The sequence below is a fragment of the Brachyhypopomus gauderio genome, unplaced genomic scaffold, assembly GCF_052324685.1.
Source record: "Brachyhypopomus gauderio isolate BG-103 unplaced genomic scaffold, BGAUD_0.2 sc40, whole genome shotgun sequence".
Classification (NCBI taxonomy): domain Eukaryota; kingdom Metazoa; phylum Chordata; class Actinopteri; order Gymnotiformes; family Hypopomidae; genus Brachyhypopomus; species Brachyhypopomus gauderio.
In genome coordinates this window covers 1,884,981-1,893,858 of record NW_027506868.1, presented here as the reverse complement: position 1 = coordinate 1,893,858, position 8,878 = coordinate 1,884,981, and the positions used below count along the sequence as shown (strand labels likewise).

Sequence of the window (8,878 nt, the reverse complement as noted above, 5' to 3'; positions counted from 1 at the left end):
TCATTACAATACTTTACGCATCACATTATTTGGTTATTGTGAAGAGTGCCCTAAATGTGGCTCTGACTGGGGATCACTGGACCTCTGTTAGCAACAAGAATTATCTTGGTGTGACAGCTCATATTATAGATGATGAATGAAAGATCCAGTCATTTGCTTTGAGCATGCAGAAGATCACTAGGCACTATGGAGATGCCTGTGTAAGAGGCCTGGGAAATTAAAGAAAAAGTCTACCATCTAAAATGGTATTAAAAAACATCTGATTTACTTCACTTCTTCTTATTCTTCCAATATCATGAGCAAAGCTCCCAAAATTAAACATTTTTGGTCAGAATTTCCAGTGTTCTGAAAACTGTTTGCTTTGTTTTCTGCACTCATCTATTGGTCTGTGTAGTAGACTGGTGGAAAAATAAACAAGATGTTGAAGTTTATGCTTATGTTCATTGATTCATTCATAATTCAAACTTAAATTAATATTTCTCACGTTAAATATTGAAATGCGATTAAAATGCGATTAATTTCAATTAATTAATTACAACGCTTGTAATTAATTCGATTAATTTTTTTGATCGCGTCCCACCCCTAATATATATATATATATATATATATATATATATATATATATATATATATATATATATATATATATATATTAACAGACACACACACACTGTTCGCATAATCATTTCAATGATAATGAGACAGGAATTAGTCTTTATGTTGAAACATCAGTCCTGATAGCATAATGTAGAATTGTCTAGTAATGTTCCAGAAACTGAATACTGCTGGCTCGATGATCAGGTAATCCTGTATTCTTTAGCTACAGTTTATCCTTTCCTTTATTAGAATTATCCAAGTTTGGTATTTGGACTTTGGAATAGCTGCTTGAAGAGCTGCTTCCTTTCCTATCTCAAAATATATAGTTATAAGAATCAGGTTCAATTCTGACATTCTTAGATATAGGTCTGTTTGCAAATTCCAAAGGCGATGCTTTGTGCTTAGGTAAACAATGGAGGCCATAAATGAGGCCCTCTTCCTTGGTGGAAGCCATAATTCTTCAGACTAGCGGTCCGTCCGAAACCGAGTACTACAGTACTATATAGTACGCGAGAAGCAGTACGCGAGCAACCTAGTACGTCCGAAACCACAGTATGCATTAAACCAGTACGCGAAACGTACCCGGATGACGTACTGCATCGGCAGCCATTTTTAAGTATGTGATTGCAGCACACTGTCCTATCCCATGATGCAACTGGAGCAGCGGAGGTGTTCGAAGTTAGAAAAATAAAATGGCGGAAAGCGGCGAGCCAGCAATTTACAAGTGTAAGTAGATACAAACACAAAATAAAACATTTAAAAAATATGACGATGTGCAAACCAAGTGCAACCCAAGTGACGTTACAAGTAGTGTCACTGAGAATGAAAAATACAATTTGTTAGATTACATATATATAGTTTTTAAATTTTTTATTAACACAGCTAGCGAGTCCAAGCTGAGGTAATCTTGTTAGCTCGCTAGTTAACCCGTCAGCTAATACCGATTAACTCATATATCCGATAACGCGAAAAATGTGCGGTATTAATGTCGGTTTTGTTAGATTTATATGCATATGCGAATATCCGAATGGAGCTGTGGATTTCTGTATTTTTTTAGTGTTTATGACCATCAGCGAGTCCAAGCTGATGTAATATTGTTACAGGCATGAAAATCTGTCACCTTTCGGCGACATTTGCCGTTTTGAAGTTGAAAAGGGTGACCTACGTGAATCGTGTAGATCCGATGAGTTTTTTTGGGGTGGGGAGATATTTTTATATAAAATCATATTGACTTAAGTAAACAGCACTTCCGAAATCGGCCATTTCTGCCCGGATACATCATCATAGAGGCCAAATACGAACGTTCTTCATTCGTGTTGTGGCGCAGGACCTAGTGCTGTCTACACCGGGGACACGGCAGAAGAGCGAACATTTACCACTACATTTACCGGATCGTACATTTACCTCTACATTTACCAGATCGTACATTTACCTCTACATTTACCAGATCGTACATTTTCATGCCTGTTGTTAGCTCGCTAGTTGACCCGTCAAGCTAATACTAATTGTACCGATTAACTCGCAACAAATCTGAAGCGCATCCGTCAATTTTAGACCATTTTGCTCGCAATGATTTTAAGACATGACTAGCTTAATCTGGTTTACAAGTGGTTTGCAGGTCGAATTCCTTTATGTTCATTTTCTTTTATTTTAAACCTTGGTTGTTTGTCATACTGATATAACGACATTCGTGCATTCACCTCACCTTTTTAGTAATACTATTGAAAGGCTAACCTATTCTTACCATATTCTATACTATAAAAATATATCTAGCTTTGTGATTATTGATTTTTGTAACTTTGCTACACTGATACAGTAACCATCAATTTTAAAGCTAAAGTTTATTATTGCAGGGACCGATGAAGACACCAAGGACCTTATCCAGTGGAGGGTGGCCAATGCGCATCTCTTCACCGGTAAAAGAAATGCAGCAGTACGAGGTTTTGAGTAAGTAACTTTGGTTAAATTAATACATCTGCATTACAGGTCATGTACACTATTAATTACAAAAGGCTGTATGTAATAGAGATATAGTATTAACAGTTTTAAAAGACAGTGTATGCATTTTACTGTAGTTAAGTTATGTCTATTATCTTGCAGAGCCTTCGTCTTGGAGAAAAAATTGCCAAAGGCAATCTCTCCACTTTATGTAAAAAAAAAGTGGGAGAACCTTAAGCAAAAATATAAGGTAAGTCTCTTCCTGATAGTTTATCAGATTAAAATAATTAAGTGAAGGTTTAGTTATAATACAAGGTGTTGTCCCCCGTTCCCTCTTCCGTGTTTTTATGAATTTTGTAGGAACTGAAGTGCCCCCCCACTGGGGTGAGTACAGAGGGTGGTGTAGCAACAGCAGCATCCTGGAAATGGTATGCTGCCATGGATGAGGCAATAGGTGGGAGGCCATCAATTAGTCCACCCACCCTTATTGCCTCATCTGGCCAGGGTGCTGCTGTTGAGCCACTGCCCTCTGTAAAGGAACCCCTTGCCAAGAAGAGGCGGGGGAATTTAATGGAATATTTGAGGGAGTTGGAAGAGAGGGAAAATGAGAGGGAGAGAGAGGCTGAGGAAAGAGACGAGAGAAGACAGAGAGAGGCTGAGGAGAGGGAGGAAAGAAGATGGAGAGAGGCTGAGGAGAGGGAGGAAAGAAGATGGAGAGGCTGAAAAGAGAGAGGAAAGAAGAGAGAGGGAAACAATAGCACGAGAAGAGAAGAGAGATGCAGAAGCTAGAATAAGAGAGGAAAGGAGGGATAGGGAGGCAAGAGAGAGAGAGGAAAGATTTTTAAATGTATTGGAGATTTTAGCTAAAAAATAAATAGTTGTATATCAGCTTTCAAGTCTTTTGGTGTTATTATATATTGTGAGAATGATGACAGTAATACATTTGCAACTAGAAATAGTTAGGTTGTAGATTTAATTTAAATATGTTTAGATTTTGTGTCTTATACAAGTCTTATACTATAGGTATACTATAGGTAGGGCATAGTTTTCAAGCTTATGCATAAATTGTGTGTGATCTTTTTGTCCCAAACAACTTCATTAATTAAACAAGTTTTAGTCTTCTGATCAGTAGCCACACTGAGTAGAAATTCTCATAGATCTTTTGAATGTATTGATGGAGCAAGCTTTCTGTTTAAACTTTAATGCTAAATGATATTCATAACCTAAAGGTAATACATCATTTACACCCAACAAGTACAATTTGGAATGATTTTAATTTGGCATCAAATCAACATAAATCAGCGTTTGAAAGTTGGAAAACGTGTCTGACTCCCGGACCATCAGGGCTCACTCCACACAAAGCCCTGTCCTTTCTCCCCTGCTCTTCTCCTTCTACACAAACAGCTGTGCCTCCGTGAAGCAGCCAAACTCTTGAGGTTTGCTGATACCACCATCACTAGTCTAATCTCTGGTGGGGATGAGTCAGCCTACAGCAGGGAGATAGAGAAACTAATACAGGTGCATCTCAGTAAATTATATCAAAAAGTTAATCAATTTCAGTAATTAAATACAAAAAAACTAAACGCATATATTATATAGATTCATCACAAACAAGGTGATCTATTTCAAGTGTTTATTTTTGTTAATGTTGATGATTACAGCCAATGAATATCTAAAAAATTCATTGAAAACTTGATTAGACCAACTAAAAATAATGATTAATTCAGAAATGCTGGCCTACTGAATGCAGGCGCCAAATGGAAATTACAAACTGTATTGGTCGTCGTGCCGCATGTACAATTAGAATATGGAAACTCTTTTGGCGAAAGTGTGGGTGGCTCTTAAAAGAGCCGTTGGGTTTTAAAGCGATGTTTTAAACACTCAAAGAGAAAGGCCTAAATATAATCATGCTCGTGCAGAGCTAAAACACAATGTTGTGGTGCTGAGACAGCTGCAGCCAGAATCTCTCGTGCATCTTCCCCTGATGTTTGTTCTGTGCCGACAGGCTCTGGTGGGTCAGTGTCATCAGCCTCTGGAACATCTGGGTCTATGATGTCGCCGTGAGCAATGCAGAGGTTGTGGAGCACAGCGCAGCATGCCACAACCTCGGGTGCGAAGACAGGGCTCACCTCAAGGGCTTTAAAGAAAATGGATCGCCAGCGGGTCTTCAGCATTCCAAATGTTCTTTCAATTATGTTCCTGGCCCGAGAGAGTCTGCTGTTGAAACGAGCCTGTACAGGGTTCTGCACAGGCTCTCGATAAGGGGTCAGGAGCTGGATTGGTGCGCTGATGCACGGATAACCCCCATCACCAAGGATGCACCTTCCTCTAGGTGGGTATAGGCCCTCTTTGTATATAGGGCTGTTCTTCAGCACCCGTGCGTCATGTACAGACCCAGGGTAACCCACAAAAATGTCAATAAACCTTCCCTGATGGTCACAGATCGCTTGCAGCTGCACAGAATAAAAAAGCTTCCTGTTCAGGTAGCACTGTGCATTGGCAGATGGGGGTTTTATTCTGATGTGGCACCCGTCGATGGCACCAACTGCCACTTTGAAGGACGCCGATCCAGCCAACTGGGCAAATCCTGCTCCTACCACATCCAGTTCATCACCAGCAGGTAACATGATGACCCTCTTCAAAATGCCACTGACTGCCTTGCTCATTCTGTGCACGATGTCACACACAGTAGATCTTGGGATGGCGAACGCTCGGGAGACCACACGATAGGATGCTGCGTGTGCCAGCCAGTAAAGGAACACCAACAGCTCGATGTCCCTGCTCCACCCATGATCAGTCTCCTGCCTCAGTGCATTACTGAGTGACGTGATGGTCTCACGGGAGAGTCTGAAATCTGCCCTGAGGTCTCCACCACCGAAATACAGCTGCAAGACGGGCACAGCTGTATTGAGGTGACAATACGTCAGGCTCCCATCCTGTAAATCAATGCACATAGTTTAATTAATTATTAATATAATAATACTTTATTTATTTGATCCAATTAGAATTTGGTTTTTTATTTACTGTAAAATAAATTGAATAAATATTTTTGTGAAAGTGGTTTGACTATACATTATTTCATAATCATGAGCACAAAGAATGTTTTTTGCTCCGCGGTATTCAAACCAGATATTTACCACTACGCTCGAAGCTCCACTAACTCTAGCTCCACTAACAGGGCTAATCGCGGCGGCGGCGACCGGGGGGGCTTAGGTGGCGAACGTAACACTTGTAACGGAGTGTTTTTTTCAATAGCGCTGAAATAAATGCTCCGGTTTAAAATTAATTCTCCCGTCAAAATTAAAAAATATTTTTAACAATTTATTCTGGGTCCGGATGGGATGGCATTTGGGTCCGTTGGTTGCGGACCATGGAAATAGAAATTTGCAGAGTTAGGGAGGGCGTAAAATGGACACAGATTAAGTGTTATATCGCCGGTGGATGGCGCCAGAGCTAGCGAACTAGTAACGTATTGAATCATATATGGGGATCTGAGGTAAATAAACTGGATATTTTTTTCGGCGTGAGATATCGGAAATACGGGACAAATAAAAATACGGGATGACGCCGGGACAGAGCGGTAAAATACGGGACTGTCCCGGCCAAAACGGGACACTTGACAGGTATGATCCGGACCGCGGTCCGCCTGTTAGTGACCTCTGGTCTAGAAATATAACTTGAAGCTGTATTTTTAATCATCTTATTATTAAGATGTCATTGATTTGTGCTGTCCAATCAGTAATATAGCACAAATATGTATGTAGTAAGTGCCGGCTACGATTGCTAAAGACGATAGCGGTACTTACATTTCTCCTGAGGTAAATGATCAAATTCCTGAGGAATCTTCTCCGAGCTACTACTCGACGCCGTCTTGCAGAGAATACCATCGCAAGAACTGTCTTGACGAGGTAAATGTAAAATGAAATGTAAATGAAGTAAATGTAAATGAAGCAAATGTAAATGAAGCAAATCTAATGTAAATCGCGAACAGACCATAAACTAGAAAACTGTCAAATGGGGCTTTTAATTTAGTAGCGTAACGTCATAGGTCATGTGACAGGTAAGATGGCGGACGTAGTATGTCCGAAGTTGGATGCATACTGACCAATCTCGTACTTAAATAACGTACTGCTTTGACGGTTGGGAAGAACGTACTGCACCGAAATCTAGAACGTACTGCTTAAGTACGCGATTTCGGACGCAACTTAGGTCTTGGTGAATCTGATAAGAAGGGTTTCCTCAGTCCTGGGTATGTGAACTTTGCGTCCCCAGTGAAGGGGCTGAAAGAAAACCTTTCTTAGCATTTTTCACTTCACTTAGGTCTTGATATAACAAGCTGCAGGAATCTTAAATGACCAGAGAAGGTTAATTTCAAACTTTAAATGTGCCATATGTAAAATGTGCCATATTTTTGTCAATTGTGATTTTTTTCACCGCAATCGAAATTTGTCCTCCTCTTTTTACCCATCTGTGCAGTTAAAACATGCACACACATTAGTGATTAAACTAAATATTAAAACGAAGTTTTTTTAGAGTGTGAGAGTGTGAAATAAAATATATTTCAAAGAAAACTTATCCTTAAAACTAAGTCAACTGACTTTAGAATCAAAAACTCAGATTATGGTCCAGAATCCATCATGCTAATCTAGGCAATAGCTAATCAGGTTAAGAGTCAATCACTCTCAAGCACATAGTGTATAAACACATTATTATGTTACTTTTGTACGTTTCCATTCCTGTATTTAAATTCCTGTATTTAAATTACAAATTAATTTTCCAAGTTAAAGATTTGTTGCCGATTACAATTTAAAGTGGCAATGAGGTCTTATGACCAGAGGGTCGCGAGTTCGATTCCCAGACCTGAGTCCGTAACTGAGGTGCCCTTGAGTAAGGCATGTAAACCCAACTTCTCCCCGAGCGCCGGGCTAGGTCTGCCTACCGTTCTGTGCATGTGTGCACCACAGCCCCCTAGTAATCACTAATGTGTGTGAGTGTTAACTGCACAGAGGGGTAAATGCGGAGGACAAATTTTAATTGAGGTGAAAATCACAATTGACAAGTATGGCACATTTACATTTTAAACATTTTTGAAGGATTTTAACAGTCTTGAAAAGGTATAGAAATTAACTTCAGTATTTCTGCATATACATGTCTCATACTTATATTTGTAAACAGCTGAATCGCTACCTTCCGCCATTTTTTTCTCTGCTCCGAATGCCTCCACTGCTCCAGGTTGTCATGCCCATCTACAGCTGAATGGTAATGAAAGTACCTGTGTGACATTTGGGACATGTAGCTTTGACTCAAGCCAAAGGCAACAGTGGCAAGGAAACATCGGGAGGACCAAGACTCAAAATGGAACCCATCCTCCATTGGGCAGCCCGGTAGCAGAAGTCCGTATTTGTGGTCCAAAAGTAGTTCTAGTTATAGTTGTGGTTTTATTTCCCAGGCCAAGTAGTTGCAGTACCTTCAGTGCAGATGGTGAGCCTCAGGTAGGAGCATCAACATGTCCCAAGTTCTTATATAAATGTTTGTACTTTGCTCCTTAATTCTATCCACTATGACGAATTTGTAAATATTTCCAGGCCCAAAGTGGGTGACTAAGTTGAGCAATATAAATTAGATTACTATGCACACATGAACTTGCTAATTGATGTTATGATGGCACTCTTTACCTATGTCACATTTTCCAAGAACTTGCTAAACCCCATTGAGTAGCCATAGTTTTGAAACTATATGAATAGGAATAAAGTGATTTGAAAACAGACATCATTCCGTCACTATACACTCTACAATACTATACCCTCTAGATGGCAGCAAATGGCTAGTTAAATCACCTACCCAATCCCATTAGTGATATTTCAAAGACATTTGTTCACAATGGCTGCCTTGATAAATATTAATATTACAATAAAATATAATAATAATTAAAAATAAAAAAAAAATGATGACATGTATTTAATGGAAAAATTAGGATACCAAAGTAACTTTCAGTTCAAATAGACATTGTCAAGAGTTTGAAGTATAGGACTGTGTTTTGACATTTCTATGGACATAGAAATAGCTATGAGAGATTAAATGGGTTTTCATCATCAGTTGTACATAACATTTCAGAGGGTGATTTATCCTGCCACACAGCTGGGTGACACTCTAATTTTAGGGTGAACAGAACCCTTCAAGAGGTTTGGCCTCTTCTCTGTTCCCACACTGCACGATGGGAACTGACTGAGTGTAGTGCTATTTTTAAATTTAGCCAAGGCATGCTCCTCTGGGACTTGCCATCATCTGCCTTCTCAAATAGTGGAGTTTAACCCCAGTACAACTCTCCAGTTGTAATGGAAAA

The 8,878-nt window shown here is 39.5% G+C and overlaps 1 protein-coding gene across 3 annotated transcripts; it reads left to right on the top strand.

Annotated features, from left to right (window-relative positions):
- Window positions 1–735: 735 nt before the first annotated feature.
- On the top strand, window positions 736–5,114 carry LOC143485834 (uncharacterized). Of its 3 annotated transcripts, XM_076985454.1 has the most exons (5): window positions 736–1,323; window positions 2,451–2,544; window positions 2,698–2,785; window positions 3,940–4,053; window positions 4,541–4,660. In XM_076985454.1, the coding sequence occupies exons 1-5, from the start codon at window positions 1,290–1,292 to the stop codon at window positions 4,586–4,588; spliced, it is 378 nt and encodes a 125-aa protein (XP_076841569.1). In that variant the 5' UTR covers window positions 736–1,289; the 3' UTR covers window positions 4,589–4,660. The 3 variants fall into 3 exon arrangements, 2 of the variants coding, with proteins under 2 accessions (XP_076841569.1, XP_076841568.1); XM_076985453.1 differs by lacking the exons at window positions 3,940–4,053; window positions 4,541–4,660 and adding an exon at window positions 2,896–3,739; XR_013123053.1 differs by lacking the exon at window positions 3,940–4,053 and adding an exon at window positions 4,978–5,114 and having other exon boundaries at window positions 930–2,544; window positions 4,541–4,867.
- The last annotated feature ends 3,764 nt before the right edge of the window (window positions 5,115–8,878 follow it).